General features: G+C 42.5%; 1 protein-coding gene across 1 annotated transcript; it reads left to right on the top strand.

Annotated features, from left to right (window-relative positions):
• Positions 1-1413: 1413 nt before the first annotated feature.
• Positions 1414-2547, top strand: LOC124152240 (uncharacterized transmembrane protein DDB_G0289901-like). The gene has a single exon (XM_048394663.1). It carries the CDS (start codon positions 1414-1416, stop codon positions 2545-2547), a length of 1134 nt encoding a protein of 377 aa, XP_048250620.1.
• The last annotated feature ends 14353 nt before the right edge of the window (positions 2548-16900 follow it).

Here is a 16900-nt window from a genome sequence, read left to right on the forward strand (position 1 = left end):
ATCGCCGCATATATAACCACATTTTCGTAAGAAATCTTTTGTCAGTTTTTATAAACAATCAACTGTATAATTTTACTCATGACAAGCATTGACATGGTGAGTATTTGTTAACAGGTGGGTATTGTAACAACCCTCAATTGTTTTTTCATTGGACACGAATTGATCACATCCAATAAAAATATATAAACCTATTCAAAGTATTACAGATGGAAGCCTGACAAATCGAAGACATATCGAAGAGCTTGGACCTTTTGTCACCGATCTCCAGTCTGCTGAGTCATGGTGAGTTGCTTGTTTGATCCATCGACTAGTAAGAATGCAATCAGCGATCTGACACCCTTTCAATGAGATACCTGATGCCTTTGATAGATATGCGTTATTGAATCTAGAATAGGCTTTATTCGAACTCTTTGGTGCCAAGACCAGGCATCAATCTGACTATGGTATCTTGAATAGACGACCCGTGAAGATCCGGGGTAGAATAGCTCTTCAGCAACCCATGCTTGCCGTAAAAGGCGACTATGCTTGTTGTAAGAGGCGACTAACGGGATCGGGTGGTCAGGCTCGCTAACTTGGTTGATGCATGTCATCGTATCCGAATTGCACAAATCTGTTTTTTTATTGTTTAACGCCGCAATATTCCACCATGGTGACGGCGGACTATTATATATAATCAAATCTGGACCAGACAATCCAGTGATCGATATTGTGAGCAACGATCCGCGCCGTCGGGGTACGAGGACATGCTTTCAACCAAGCCTGATCGATCGCAGGGACTGATTCATTGTATAACAAGCATAGGTTGCTGGGGACTTATATTCCTACCAATAATCCCCACGGGGTTTGGTAGAGCGGTGCACTCGTCGTTACATGTTGATCGAACAAGTGAGTGAGTATGATTTTACGCCACTTCTAGCAATATTCCACAGCGGGGGAAACCAGAAATGGATTTCACAGATTGTACCCATGACGGGACTTGAACTCGGACATTCGGCGTGACGAGCGGAACGTTTAACACAAGGCTACCCACCGCCCTGTTTGAACAAGAAGATGCTGCGGTTAAGTAAGGGGATATTGGAATGAGGCAATGTCTGTCCAACATTCTCAGAATAAACGGCCAAAGGAGGATCGATACAGTTTGGCATATCCAATGTACGTAAACGGCTGGAAATATATACTGCTGTTTCGCAATATCCCTCTCGGCAATGAATTTCCCGCAATACACCATCATGTGCCGTTATCCCGGCGTGCTATTTGTAGATGTTGTCGCACAGAAATTTTGTCATTTCTTGTTTTTAAGGTCTGACAAATAAACTTGGGGAATCAATACATAATATATATTGGGACAACAGTATTTTTTCACAGGCAACAAGGTTAACACGGGCAACACAGGCAACGCGAGTAAAACAGGCAATGCAGGCAACAAGGATAACACAGGCAACACGAGTAAAACAGGCAACACAGGCAACGCGAGTAAAACAGGCAATGCAGGCAACACGGATAACAGGCAACACGAGTAAAACAGGCAACACAGGCAACGCGAGTAAAACAGGCAATGCAGGCAACACGGATAACACAGGCAACACGAGTAAAACAGGCAATGCAGGCAACACGGATAACACAGGCAACACGAGTAAAACAGGCAACACAGGCAACGCGAGTAAAACAGGCAATGCAGGCAACACGGATAACACAGGCAACACGAGTAAAACAGGCAACGCGAGTAAAACAGGCAATGCAGGCAACACAGATAACACAGGCAACACGAGTAAAACAGGCAACGCGAGTAAAACAGGCAATGCAGGCAACACGGATAACACAGGCAACACGAGTAAAACAGGCAACGCGAGTAAAACAGGCAATGCAGGCAACACAGATAACACAGGCAACACGAGTAAAACAGGCAACGCGAGTAAAACAGGCAATGCAGGCAACACGGATAACACAGGCAACGCAGGCAATACGAGTAAAACAGGCAACGCAGGCAACGCAGGTAACACGGGGAATACAGACAATACAGGTAACACAGACAACGCAGGTAACACAGGCAACGCGAGTAAAACACGCAACACAGGCAACGCGAGTAAAACAGGCAATGCAGGCAACACGGATAACACAGGCAACACGAGTAAAACAGGCAACACAGGCAACGCGAGTAAAACAGGCAATGCAGGCAACACGGATAACACAGGCAACACGAGTAAAACAGGCAATGCAGGCAACACGGATAACACAGGCAACGCAGGCAATACGAGTAAAACAGGCAACGCAGGCAACGCGAGTAAAACAGGCAATGCAGGCAACACGGATAACACAGGCAACGCAGGCAATACGAGTAAAACAGGCAACGCAGGCAACGCGAGTAAAACAGGCAATGCAGGCAACACGGATAACACAGGCAACGCAGGCAATACGAGTAAAACAGGCAACGCAGGCAACGCAGGTAACACGGGGAATACAGACAATACAGGTAACACAGACAACGCAGGTAACACAGGCAACGCAGGGAACACATGCAATACAGGTAATACAGGGCAACACAGGTAAAACAGGCAACAGCCAACATAGGTAACACAGGCAACGCAGATAAGAGGGGTAACACAGGCAACACGAGTAAAATGGCAACGCAAGCAACAGCCAACACAGGTAACAGGCAATACGGGTAACATAGGTAACACATGCAACACGGGTAACAGAGGGAACATGGTAACGCAGGCAACACAGGTAACACAGGCAACAGGGATAACACATGGGTTCGAATCCCAATGTTTGTGTGTCAACATCATACCCTGCCTGTGGCTGTCGCCCACATAAACGACCTACATCAATGTGTCGTCAACAGTCCGATGACAAGCAGTATATCACTGACACGCGGCTCACGGCGGACTTATATGAAACTCCCTCACTTACTCCAAAGCCAGAGTCTCGTATTCCAACTTACTTGGCCTTTACATTGACATACAAGTAGCTGTAGTTTCGTGAATAAGGGGACCGGTGGGTTAGCCTAGTAGTTAAAGCGCTCGGTCGTCACGACTAACACCCCGGTTCGATTCCCCACATGGGTACAACGTGTGAAACCTATTTCATGTGTCCCCCGCCGTGATATTACTGGAATATTTCTAACAGCGGCGTAAAACCATACTCACTCACTCATCGTGAATAAGAAACGCCGAAACCCGCAGGTATGTATGTTTTCTAACTTTGAAAAAACCCATCCCTACTTTCACAGGCTTCAAATACATATCCCTTCTTTCACAAACTTTAAAACATCCTTACTTTTACGAACTTAAAACACAAACATGAACCTACTTTCACAGACTTAAAACATATCCCTTCTTTCACAAACCTGAAACACTTCCTTATTTTTACGAACTTAAAACACATCCTTACTTTCACACTCAGTCACACTTAAAATGCATACCTGCTTTTAGACTTTGACAAAGCATATTTTTGTGGAAAAGATTTGAACTCTAATCCAGAACTCTTTGTAGTTTTCATTCATGCTGTGAATCGCCTTTGATTGACGAATCCGTCTTTACAATGTCTGGTAAAAGGCTCCTTAAATTTCGTGAAATCCCTAACGGTTATTTTATCAATCGATTGCTTGTTTTGGAATCATACTGATATGGATTACAGGAAATCTGGAGCCCTGAACAAGGATATAATCTTTATCTGGTGCACAGTTTTTCTCATCAACAGTTTTGCTAATTGCTTCAACATGAGTGAGTGAGTTGGGTTTAACGTCGCTTTTAACAGTATTCCAGTTATATCACGGCGTGTCAGCTAAATGTGGGAGGAAAGCCCGAAGTGATACAGGTCTTAGACGTTTACCACTTTGGTGAAACCCACGAGCACGGGTATGGTGATGATAAACCTAGAAACATAATCGGGGCGAAATATGTTTTAGCATGAATATCGTTATAGGAAGCATAATGTGTAAACAAATATCTGTTGATTTTTCAGTGTTCTGTCATGTGACCCTGTAACCGACATTGGCTGTCATCACACGGGACAGGTTCGAGTCCCGCCGGCGTCACACGTTTTCCAACAATATTTCAAATCATTCACTTGTTTGTAAATTCACTTGTTAAAAACGTCTTTCTTTCTTTCTTTGTTGTTTAACGCCGCACTCAGCAATATTATAGCGATATGACGGCCTGTAACTAATGGAGTCTCGACCAGACAATACAGTGATTCATGAGCATCGATACACACAATTGAGTGAGCGTGAGCGAGTATGGTTTTACGCCGCTTTTAGCAATATTCCAGCAATATCACGGCGGGGGACACCAGAAATGGGCTTCACACATTGTACCCATGTCGGGAATCGAACCCGGGTCTTCGGCGTGACGAGCAAACGCTTTAACCACTTGGCTACTCCACCGCCCCTCCACGCAATTTGGATCGATGACATGCATCAACCAAGTCAACGAGTCTGACCACCCGATCCTGTTAGGCACCTCTTACGAAAAGCATGATCGCCTTTTACGGCAAGCATGGGTTGCTGAAGACCTATTCTATGCCGGATCTTCACGGATCTGTTAAAAACTAGTTCCGTCGTTCCAAGTGGTATTTGTAATGTGGGTTCAAGATAATATCAGAATGAATTATAACTGACAACCATTTGTCTATTCGTAAACATCAATGGACCGTTAAAACGATAATAGCAGCTCCACCAGCATCATTGAAGTGCTCTACATATATTCTACATATATTCTAATAAGAAAGCTCAACTATAACAAAATACAGATAAATTGTTATCATATATATATATATATATATATATGTGTGTGTGTGTGTGTGTGTGTGTGTGTGTGTGTGTGTGTGTGTGTGTGTGTACTAACAAAGCTTTTTGAAAAGCATTTAGAGTGAGTGAGTGAGTATGGTTTTACTCCGCTTTTAGCAATAGTCCAGCAATATCATGGCGGGGGACACCAGAAATTGGCTTCACACATTGTACCCATGTCGGGAATCGAACCCGGGTCTTCGGCGTGACGAGCGAACGCTTTTACCACTAGGCTACCCGCAAAAAAAGCATTTAGAAGTGATACACATATCACCTGAATCAGACGTAAGTATACACTCCGAAACGTTGTGTTCCTCGTAATAAAAAAAAGTTGCCATCCCTAAAATCTCTTCCTTAACTAACAAGGGCTTCACCAGCCTCCTAAAGCATAACAACACACAACCTTTCGTACAGCGTTTTACCATCGCGACCTTCAACGCCAGGGCTACACATTATAAAATGTCAATTAGACAAACTCAGTTGTAAAATTATTCAACCAAGCGATCACAAACATGACTTTAATTTGATACAAGCTGAATACACGCGACCTTTATCGGGCGATGAACGGAAATCAATAAAAGACGTACGTAAAACGAGTAGAACTGAAGTCTGTATGTATTTCCCCGGTATAAATAATGTATTGATGTCCAAGGCTGTTGTCACGTTGTGCGCCGTGTGAGACGACGTCTGTGAAAAGGCACGTACGCAATAATAAGCTCATCTGTGGACAGATGTGGACTTTAGGGGTCCAAGCTGGACAATGTACTCTGCTTTTAGCATATATTTTGATGCGGACAATTCCAAATAGTAAGTGAGTTGGGTTTAACGCTGCTTTTAACAATATTCCAGTTATATCAAGACTTGTCAGCTTAATGTGGGAGGACAGCCCGAGGTGATGCAGGTCTCAGACGTTTACAAATTCGGTGAAACCCACGAGCACGGGTATGGTGCTGACAGACCTAGAAAAATAATCAGGGTGAACCGGGATTCGAACCTACAATCTTAGATTTCTGGCGTGCCCAAGGGACGCAACTCTGCACAGCGAATAGCGGCGCCTTAGACGATCCAGTGATCCAGTGATCCAGTGATGCTTAAAACTGTCAAGGCCAATCAGCAGCACCCACCATGTTTAAATGAATAATGAAAAAAATTGAAAGTGAACACAGCGTTTTTGCTTGCTTAAGATGAATTAGGGATACATTTCATTTTTCATTTTTTTATTACGTGTTTGTATCGTTATCGTGTAGTACTCCGATTTTCGATCACGTACGTTGATACTACTTAATTTCGTTTATCCGACATACTCGTTAATCCGACATAATCATATGCAACCAACCCTGCGGCTTAACGGGACTTGTTTGGATTGTATTTGTACCAAAAGGAACAAATAAAGTTTCAAATTAAAAACTTGACAAATCATGCAGCGTTACAGGGATGACACCTAGGCCCACTTGCACAAAGCGATCTTAGCGCTAAGATGATCGTAACTCCCACACTTTAACATAGGCTTACAATTGTCGTAATGCTAAGATTGCTTTGTGCTTTTAAAGCCCATTTCTCCTACCCCATTCGTATGCACCGTTCTTTTAACGTCAACAAACGTCGCATGGCGGGAGTAATGCTGTGCGGTGTCAGACAACGAACACGTGTTAACATTTTTTATACAAATTGTGTAAGTTGCGGTGCTATCGGCAGGGCATGACATGCGAATCCGCGAACACCCCGTGTCATTAATGTTTTCAGTGAACCAATATTCAATTTTCACAATGTTTTGATTTTACGCCCAATGGCATCAGGTTCGGCGGACAACCGTTACCGATTATACCGACTGACGTTGTATATTTCCACATGACAGTGACCGGATTTACACTCAGTGGAACGTTGGAAGGACGGTCTCCAGGGGATGGTACCTCCTCGAGAAACGTTGTGATGGGAATTAATTATTCCGTTATTATCGAGAAGATCATCCGTGAGTGAATTGTTTTATGCCGCCTTTAAAACTCATTTTAGGAGACGACAGCGGGGACACCGTGAACTTTTCAACCAGTGTGTTATATTTATCGATCCCCTTGAAGAGATGGCGGCTGCAGTTTGTAAACAGATTCAAGAGAAAAACAAATTGGCACTGCTATTACTCCATGTGTGTCTAATTTCGGGTCAGCAGATCCATGTATGTTTTGTTGTTTGTTTGTTGTTTAACACCGCACTCAGCAATATTCCAGCTATATGACGGCGGTCTGTAAATAATCGAGTCTGGACCACACAATCCAGTGATTGACATCATGAACATCGATCAACGCCATTGGGATACGATGGCATGCATCAACCAAGTCAGCGAGCCTGACCACCCGATCCTGTTAGTCGCCTTTTACGACAAGCTTAGTCGCCTTTTACGGCAAGCATGGTTGCTGAAGACCTATTCTAACCCAGAACCCATATATACCATGTTTCATATACACAGCGGAATTCGTTAATTCAAAATGAAATCATCCGGATTAACGAATGTCCGGATTGGAAAATCACGGGTACAAAGTAAAGTCCCCTTTGGATATTTTGAGCATTCCGAGTACTTATCTTTCAACACCACCTCGTGGTCTAGTGGATAGGGCGTCTGCTTGTAGAGTATAAGATCGGTGGTTCGATCCCCGGGCGCGTCAAACCAAAGGTCGGTAAACGGTTGTATTTGTTGTGACCCAAACTGACGCTCGACATGAAGGGGCTAAACCAAGGACTTGCCGGATTCAGTAGACTGTGTTGTATGCAGGTTAAGCTGTTGCATGGTATCTCGGTGGGCTAGCCAGATGAATCTGACATTAATCCTGACTGGTACAAGCACACACACACACACACACACACACACACACACACACACACACACACACATACACATGCATGGGTTACACTGTAGTTGAAAAACAATGATACAGTGAAATCTCGTTAAAGCGGACCCCGTGTATCCGGAAACCTTGCATTCGGACCATTCAGTACCTGCACCACTGTCTCCGGATTAATGTTCTTTCAATGCACTTGTACAAAAATCCATATTCTCTCTTTCTCATGGATCGAACCGATATATATATATATATATAATATATATAATCGTTCCCTTCTGAACAACGCCATCTGTCCCTTTCTAAATTTTGCTTAAATCGTGCCTTATCTTAGTGTCCTTGAAATCCGATTGCTTGATTTGTTTCATAAGCTAAATGGTAAGGCTCGCCCGCGGCCTTGGGACCGATGTGAATCGATTGCTGACGGTGTTTTGTAACTTCGCTTGATATGCACCTGTAGTGGAACGTGCGTCTACCTCCCGGCCGTAAACGGAAAATGTCAGAATAGATAATAATATCAAGATATCGCCTTTCATGACAGACGTTTGTTGTTGCCTTGTTTCTTTAAGTTAGTGATTGGTGTATTCCAAGTACATGTGTACCTACGATAGAGGTACATGGACGAGTGAGTGAGTGAGTGAGTTGGGTTTCACTCCGCTTTTAACAGTATTCCAGTTATATTACGGCGTGTCAGCTTAATGTGGGAGGAAAGCCCGAAGTGATGCAGGTCTCGGACGTTTACCACTTCGGTGAGCACGGGTATGGTGCTGACAAACCTAGAAACATAATCTCGGCGAACCGGGATTCGAACCAACAATCATAGGTTTCTGGCGTGCCCAATGGACGCAACTCTGCACAGCGAATCGCGGCGCCTTAGACGACTGGGCCACCCGTGCCAACCTACATGGAGGACCTGTGGTAATATCTACTATAAGTATAATTATACATATGGAAATGATACATCATGTAGATAGGATCCGTGAAGATTCGGGTTAGAATTGGTCTGCAGGAACCTACGCTTGTCGTAAGAGGCGACTAAAGGGATCGGGTGGTCAGGCTCGCTGACAAGTCCGTTGTACGATTCCGACTATATCATAAGCAAGTGTTTATGAATGACTATCAAAACGTAATGCTTCAAGGTGTTCGCGAAAAGGTGGCACCCGTCACAAACCCATTAAAAAATCTTATCACCTGAAAAATACATATGGTAAAAGTAAAAAATAGGGAATTGCATAAGATATCAACTTTGCCACTGAATCGTTCTCCACGTGTCTTCCAAAGAACGCCTGAAAGCTTTACTAGGACCTTGAATGTTGTAGCCCTGATCAAACAACTTTTGAGCAAGAGTTCTATGACGTTGTTTGAATCTTTGAAAAAGGAGCATGATCGATTGTACGTCACAAGCTGTGAAATATAGAACCAAAGGCTGGAGCTGCTGGAATATTGCTGATAAACGGAACATTGACTTTTGGAAAGTGGCAGTCATCCATCTGTAAACTATAAAACTATTTTCATAATCATAAAAAAATCCCCGCGGAATGCCGAGTCTATTGTACCATTACAACTCAACTGCCCGGCGAAAGACTGTACACACCCATGTTTGATGGTGGCTAATATGAGTGAGTGAGTGTGAGTGAGTGAGTGAGTGAGTGAGTATGGTTTGACTCCGCCTTAAGCAATATTCCAGCAATATCACGGCGGGGGACACTAGAAATGGGCTTCGCACATTGTACCCATGTCGGGAATCCAACCCGGGTCTTGACGAGCGAACGCTTTAACCACTAGGCTACCCGACCGCCCGGCTAAAAAATGAAGCAAATGGTTATTCGATGGTGATGTATTTCCTCCAGGTATCACAGCTGTAATTTTGACCTTAAGTTTGTAGCGTTTCAGCTGTTTTCAGTAAAGTTTTGATAACGTTTGTTATGTTTTGGTCAACTCCAAGATTTAAGCGTAAGCTTTCTTTTGCCCGGCCGTTTATATCATAAGCATGGCAACGTCCAATGGACCAGGTAAGAAAAAATTGTCGTGTTGAATAGTGGTATATAGCGTGATTAGGGGGGAGGATCTAGACCCGACATGAAGAGTGGCTTCTATGCCAGAGCCACCCGGGGGATTCCGGGTATGCATGTGTCCCCCTAGCAACCCGTGCTTGTCCTAAGCTGTGAGTGAGTGAGTGAGTATGGTTTTACGCCGCTTTTAGCAATATTCCAGCAACATCACGGCGGGGGACACCAGAAATGGGCTTCACACATTGTACCCATGTCGGGAATCGAACCCGGGTCTTCAGCGTGACGAGCGAACGCTTTAACCACTAGGCTACCCGACCGCCCCCTAAGCTGTGACCAACAAAATCGGGCGGCTGATCTCGCTGACTAGATTATATACATAATAAGAACAAGTTGTCCCTGTAAGAGACTCAGCCCATGCTTGTCGTAAGAGGCGTCTAACGGGATCGGGTGGTCAGGCTCGCTGACTTGGTTGATGCATGTCATCGCATCTCACTTGCATGGATCGATGCTCATGCTGTCAATCACTGGATTGTCTGGCCAGATTCGATAATTTACAGACCGCTTTCATATACGATAGCTGGACTATTGCTTAGTGTGGCGCTAAACAACAAACAGACAAACAAACAACACAAAAATCATTTCCAGACCGAACCTCTGATGGCAGATTTACGGTTTAAGATCAGTTGTAGTTGTACTGGGTGAATGTTGTTTTATGCCATTGTCAAGTATTCGGCTATGTCACGGCAAACTGTAAATAATAACATGTGTCTGAGGCTAACCAGGGGGCAAGAGTTTACTCCATCAGTGAACGATGCTATTCACCAGTATCTTCTATTGATGGCGGATCGGGAACATCAAGATGAGGGAGTATACGTTTCTTACACTATTCCGGTCGTATCACGACCGGCAACATTACGAATTGGTTTCACAAGTTGTATTATTTAACCAATAAGCTCCCCCACCGGCCCCAGTAGTAACAGGAGTAAGTGAGTTGGTTTTAACGCCGCTTTGAACAGTATTCCAGTATCGAAGTGATGCAGGTCTTAGGCGTTTACCACTTTGGTGAAATATAGTCTATATGAAGGGTGAATGAATAAGAAAATGTACGCTTGGTTTCATGCAATAGGGAGGTGTGTGTGTGTGTGTGTGTGTGTGTGTGTGTGTGTGTGTGTGTGTGTGTGTGTGTGTGTGTGTGTGTGTGTGTGCGTGCGTGCGTGCGTGTGTGTGTGTGTGTGTGGGCGGGCGGTGGGGAGGGGTGGTGGTGGTTGTTTTAGGCGTGCCAGAATCCTATGAACGCTTGTTCGAATTTCCATTCATCCCGATTTTTGCTTGTATGTTTGTCAGCCCATACACGTGGGTTTCACCTCTAAAACCTCTAATATCTGCATCACTTCTGGCTTTCTTCCCACATCAATCGAACACGACGTTATATAACTGTAATTCTCTTCAAAGCGGGTTTAAACTATTTCGACTCATACCCACGCTTCAACACCAACAAAGCATCATTCACGTACCTTTATTCAAAGAAACGAATGTATAAACGTGCATAATGGCTACACATACATCTGAATGCCATCTGTTTTAATGCCAATCTCTAAACGACCCAACCACATTTAAATGTTGGAAATAAAATCACTCCTCTTTTAAGTTCTGCAGTAAACCATAATCCCGACAGTCCCTAACACAGCCTTTGCCAACAACGGTGTATCAACCGTTAAGGTTTGTATTATTAAACATAAAGCCAGAAATAGTTCCATACTTTGCGGTTAAGCTGACTTCACTCTCGCTTCCCGCTGAGTATCGATTAAAACAAGTTTGAATGGCGACAGGCATCATTCAGTTAGCGTTGTACTGGCACTGTGTCGCAGAGCGGCTATTTCTAGCCTCTACGAGCGTCACAATCTATTGATCCAATCTCACTCACGGTATTTCTGCAGGGTCATACATTTCGGTCAATCAATGCGACACCTCGTAGACGTAGTACGCATGCGTCGACCAAATGACGTCAATAGGTGTCGTCTGCTGAGATTTCCCGCCATAGGAGCAGACGTGGAAGAAGGGTTGATTTGAGAGATTGACCGTCGGCTTGACTTTAGGGGCTACGATCGTCTGACCCAGACGGGGGTCTATTTGGGTTAATATGGGGATTAATAAATATCACAAAAGAAGAGCAATTAAATAGGAATGCATGAGGCATGCGTAAGGGAGGTGATTGCTTTGATACCCCAAGTGACGTGTGTCATACCACATGCAAAGTTCAGGATTGCTGAATTTCAAATAAATGGCATTTTCGACTCTTAATGAGTTTGCAATACCCTTAAGACTGACAATGCTCAATCTGGAGAATTCTGGCTTGATCTTGATTGTAGCAAAAGAAGATGTGATTAGAAATCGGCAACGTTTGGAAGCTGACGATTCAGGCTTAGTTTTAAGTATAATTATGTATAGTTCAATAACTTCAAAATAGCTTGAGTGAGTGAGTGAGTTGGGTTATATTTTATAACTTCGTGTCATATTGACGTTGGATGGTGAAGCATTTGCGCATGGGCGTGTGGTGCAGTTGGACTGATAACGATAATCAGAGTTAATATGAAACCTGAGCCCATGATAAGCCGATCCTGTCACAGCTAAGGGAGAAGGTGTCACTGGTGTCGCCTCCAAATGTGTGTTCGGGTGAGGGACATCAGTGATTTTTTAAACAGACAGGGTGTTTTACGGCCACCGCTTCAAAACATCTTCTGTGAAAGGAGGCGCCGTTCAAGTAATTGTGTTTAGTAACACAACACAACACAACACAACACAACACAACAACACGCCATCCTCCGTACTGATCTGCTTATATATGCATGTCGATGATCTGATGTCGTTCAATAGCGGACAATAGCCAATTCTCTTCCACTGATTTACCCACCTGAACTAGAAAAAATAGACAAGTGAAACCGCCTCAACTGTTTCATATTTAGATTTATGTATGAAGGTTGAGTGGCAAAACTGTATGCATCCATAAGACTGTATGACTTATAAGAGGGATGACTTCAACTTTTCAATAGACAACTTTCCAAAAGACATCTTTCCAATAGACAACTTTCCAATAGACAACTTTCCAAAAGACAACTTTCCAATAGACAACTTTCCAATAGACAACTTTCCAAAAGACAACTTTCCCAAAGACAACTTACCAATAGACAACTTACCAATAGACAACTTTCCAATAGACAACTTTCCAATAGACAACTTTCCAATAGACAACTTACCAATAGACAACTTTCCAATAGACAACTTACCAATAGACAACTTACCAATAGACAACTTTCCAAAAGACAACTTTCCAATAGACAATTTTCCAAAAGACAACTTTCCAATAGACAACTTTCCAATAGACAACTTTCCAATAGACAACTTTCCCTCTATGTCGAGCAATATCCAGTAGCACCAGCTTTTGATGTCCACAACTTTTGAGGTTCATTCGAATATTTTCGTTCTGCGACGATTTCAAAGAGCGCCTTGCCCCAAAGTTGTTGGATAAGGGTTACAACATTCAAGAAACGCTTTCAGAACGTTTTACAGTAGACATGGGGATGACATTTCAAAAATGACGCATAAGTGACAAAATCAAGACGATGCAATTCACTATTTTGACCCGTACCAATGTTCAAGTGAACACTTGCCTTGCCTTTGCATGTGTTTGTGAAATGTGTCACCGGTGGGGCAGGATACGTTACCTATTTCGCGAATATCTAGTTTTCATGACAATTTGATAGTGATTCATAATGACATGCTTTATATAGAGTCGGAGTGGCACAATGGACGTTTTCTACAGATGTCGTAAGATTGTGAAAATGTATTTTTAGAAAGAAAATATGCTCGTGTCGGCCCTTTTATAATTGTTTAATCTTTTTTATACCAGTATTTCAAGGTTTTCGGAAATTTGCCATTTCCTGTTGACAAGAACTTCTTTATCCTCCCACGCCTTTTTAAATTAATATAATTCATTGCACGCGTGTCGTGAGGACGTTGTCAGTGGTATTGTTCGCCACCTGCTTTTTTCACTGATGACGTCAAAGGATAGAAGGCATATTAATATCCATTAATTTACAGTTTTTGTTTTATTAATTCAGTACCATGAATCACTGCATTTATGATGGGAATATTTTAGCTGGGCTAACCCAAGGGCTGAAATTGCATTTGTAGCCAATGTGTGAAGTCCTTTGTTCGTCTAGCAGAAGTCTCGGGTTCCCTGTCTTTGTGGAATAGGAGATGTCAAATGACAAGGCGGCCACATTGGATAACAGTCAAGGCCAATGGTCAAATCAAATCAACATTTCTAAATAACTTTCTAAAACAACAACGCAATAACGACAGTAAAGCTTGTTTCCAAAATTAACCATTAATATTTCTACCAGTATTATTCAACCCTTGCTCAAAAGTTGGTTCATTAAAGTTAGAACATTCGAGACCTTAAGAAAGTTTCAAAACAGTTTTATGGAGATATGTAGATAATGTCCAAATGTGACGCATCATTGATAAAAAAAACTTATGTCCGATGCAATTTCTTACTTTGTCATTGACCATGTTGTTTTGTAGGCGAACAATTGACTTGCCTTTGCATGTGTTTGCGATAGGTGCCACCGGTAGGACAGGACATATTTGATAGTGATTCATAAAGAAAATTAAATTTATAAAGAAAACAAATTAAAATGCCAACAAATCACACACAAGCCCACACACATATCAACAGTTGACAATATGTTGGTTGGTTGGTTGGTTGGTTGGTTGTTTAACGCCGCACTCAGCAATATTCCAGCTATATGACGGCGGTCTGTAAACAATCGAGTCTGGACTAGACAATCCAGTGATTGACAATATGTACAGTAACCGGAAGATAACTACTGGTCAAGCTGTCATGTATGCACGCACATATACACACACCTGTCATTCAGATGGAACCTTTATTTTTATTAAAATCCTTTTTTTTCTAAATCTCGTTTTCTTAATGTTAATGTAAATGGTACTACTTAAAATGTCAAGACCTACGTTGTCATTGGCACCAGACCACTTAATGTTCAACTTGATATAATATAGTTGGAATTGAGGCAGTCGGGTAGCCTAGTGGTTAAAGCGTTCGCTCATCACGCCAAAGGTTCTATTCTCGACATGGGTACAATGTGTGAAGCCCATTTCTGTAGACAACAGTCTAAAAGTTTCACAAAATTCTTTAAGAGTTATGCCATCTATTATCTGCCATGCGTCCTACTTGTTTATACTCTATCACTCACGTTTAGCCGAAAAACGTGCTTCTATTTATTTATATTGCGCATATTATCAATGGTTATTCGTCTTCTTCAAGGTCAAGATCAATGCCACAAAGAGCCTTAAGCAGAGAGTCATGAAGACAGAGCGGCAGCTTGAATATACTGTATCGATTTTATACCTGTTTGTGTTAAAGATACACATATTTCACAATAATGTAGGTATTTGTGTCTCACAAATGTGTTTCGTGTCCAGCCGCCATGATTTGTGACGTTATATAGCAAGGGTGTTCACTTTCTTCGGGGGCGGTCGGTAGCCTAGTGGTTAAAGCGTTCGCTCGTCACGCCGAAGACCCGGGTTCGAATCCCGACATGGGTACAATGTGTGAAGCCCATTTCCGGTGTCCCCCGCCGTGATTTTGCTGGAATATTGCTAAAAGCGGCGTAAAACCATACTCACTCACTCACTCACTCACTCACTCACTTTCTTCGGCGCGGCACTAAACATCTAGCGAAATTACAATGTCCGGGTTTGATATTCAGCATCCCATGCTTATCCTTAGAGGCGACTAACGGGACCGGGTGGTAAGGTAAGGTTGATGCACGTCATCGTATCCCAACTGCGTAAATTGATGCTCATGATGTCAAACACTAGATTGCCTGGTCAAGACTCGATTATTTACAGAATGTAGCTGGAATATTGCGGCGTTAAGCCACAATAAAACATACTTTTTAACATATGAATCAGATCCAAAACATCAAACTTTGAGGGGCGTTTCATACGTTTTAAAAACAAATCAGAGTAATATTTGTTTGAGTCATTGTATACACACAGTGGACAATTTAGAGTAATGCTTCGATTTCCCGCTCTGAGATTCCAAGATTATGAGGGGCGGTCGGGTAGCCTAGTGGTTAAAGCGTTCGCTCGTCACGCCGAAGACCCGGGTTCGATTCCCGACATGGGTACAATGTGTGAAGCCCATTTCTGGTGTCCCCTGCCATGGTATTCACTCACTCACTCACTCACTCACTCAAGATTATGAACCTTGGCCTGACAGCATCCATGACAATGTTGAACTCTCCGTCGTGATGCAAGTGGCATATTGTTAAATCTCACTCACTCACTCACTTTACTATTTCTAACAGAAATGTTGCGACTACGTTTACTATTGCAACTACTAATATAAGGCCGGACTTTTTAAAACTTGGTTAACGAATCCGCCAACTCTCAAGATTGAAAAGTGAAAAAACCCGAAAAGCATTGTCTTTGTATTCTGCCGACCAGAAATAAGTAAATTGTTTAAAAAAAACCTCGTTTACTGTCGCTGTCAACATAAATAACTCATTAAAATACAATGATTAAAATTATTAAAAATGTTTCATAAAAACTACTTAACATTTTGAAGAAATCAAATATATTTTTACATATTAAACGCAACATTAAACCCCATTTTACCCCTCCCCTTTCTGCAGCCTGCTCTATCAAAGCATTACAAAGCAGTCCTGTGCCTGGCAAGACCACGATTTAATATGTAGATGTATTGAAGAAACCTCTGAAACCGCACCTTTCATAATTCGAGGACAGACCTCTAAAAGTATTTGTTTTGAGTAGTGTTAAACAATTATGGGCTAAATTCGTCTCAAAGTAGTCAAGCACGAACTAATATATATATATCCAAACACGTGAAGGATATTCACGTGGAACACTTTGGAACCCACGTTAAACGCGTCCACTATTACACCCCCACACTTGTAGATTTCAATGTCAAGTTCAATGTTACGTACGTCACACACGGTAACCGAAAACGTTGTCTCTCGAGTGTTATTCTGGAATGGCCATGAAAACCGCTCGATACTACAAAAACAAGACGAAGTGGATTTTAATGTACGCTGTCTGAAGTTCAAATAACCAATTACTGTGAATACAAAACAATTATGCGTTTATGTGGGAGTTAATAGACAAATGTTGCAGCATCCTGTCTTTGCCAAAAGAAGACGAAGTTGCCATGGATTTGGGGTTGT

This window comes from Haliotis rufescens, unplaced genomic scaffold (genome assembly GCF_023055435.1).
Source record: "Haliotis rufescens isolate VD_foot unplaced genomic scaffold, xgHalRufe1.0.p SCAF_13, whole genome shotgun sequence".
Lineage (NCBI taxonomy): Eukaryota > Metazoa > Mollusca > Gastropoda > Lepetellida > Haliotidae > Haliotis > Haliotis rufescens.

Bases quoted from the DNA above. Each gene is read 5' to 3' on its own strand.
- LOC124152240 (XM_048394663.1), top strand. From the start codon at position 1,414: ATGCAGGCAACAAGGATAACACAGGCAACACGAGTAAAACAGGCAACA.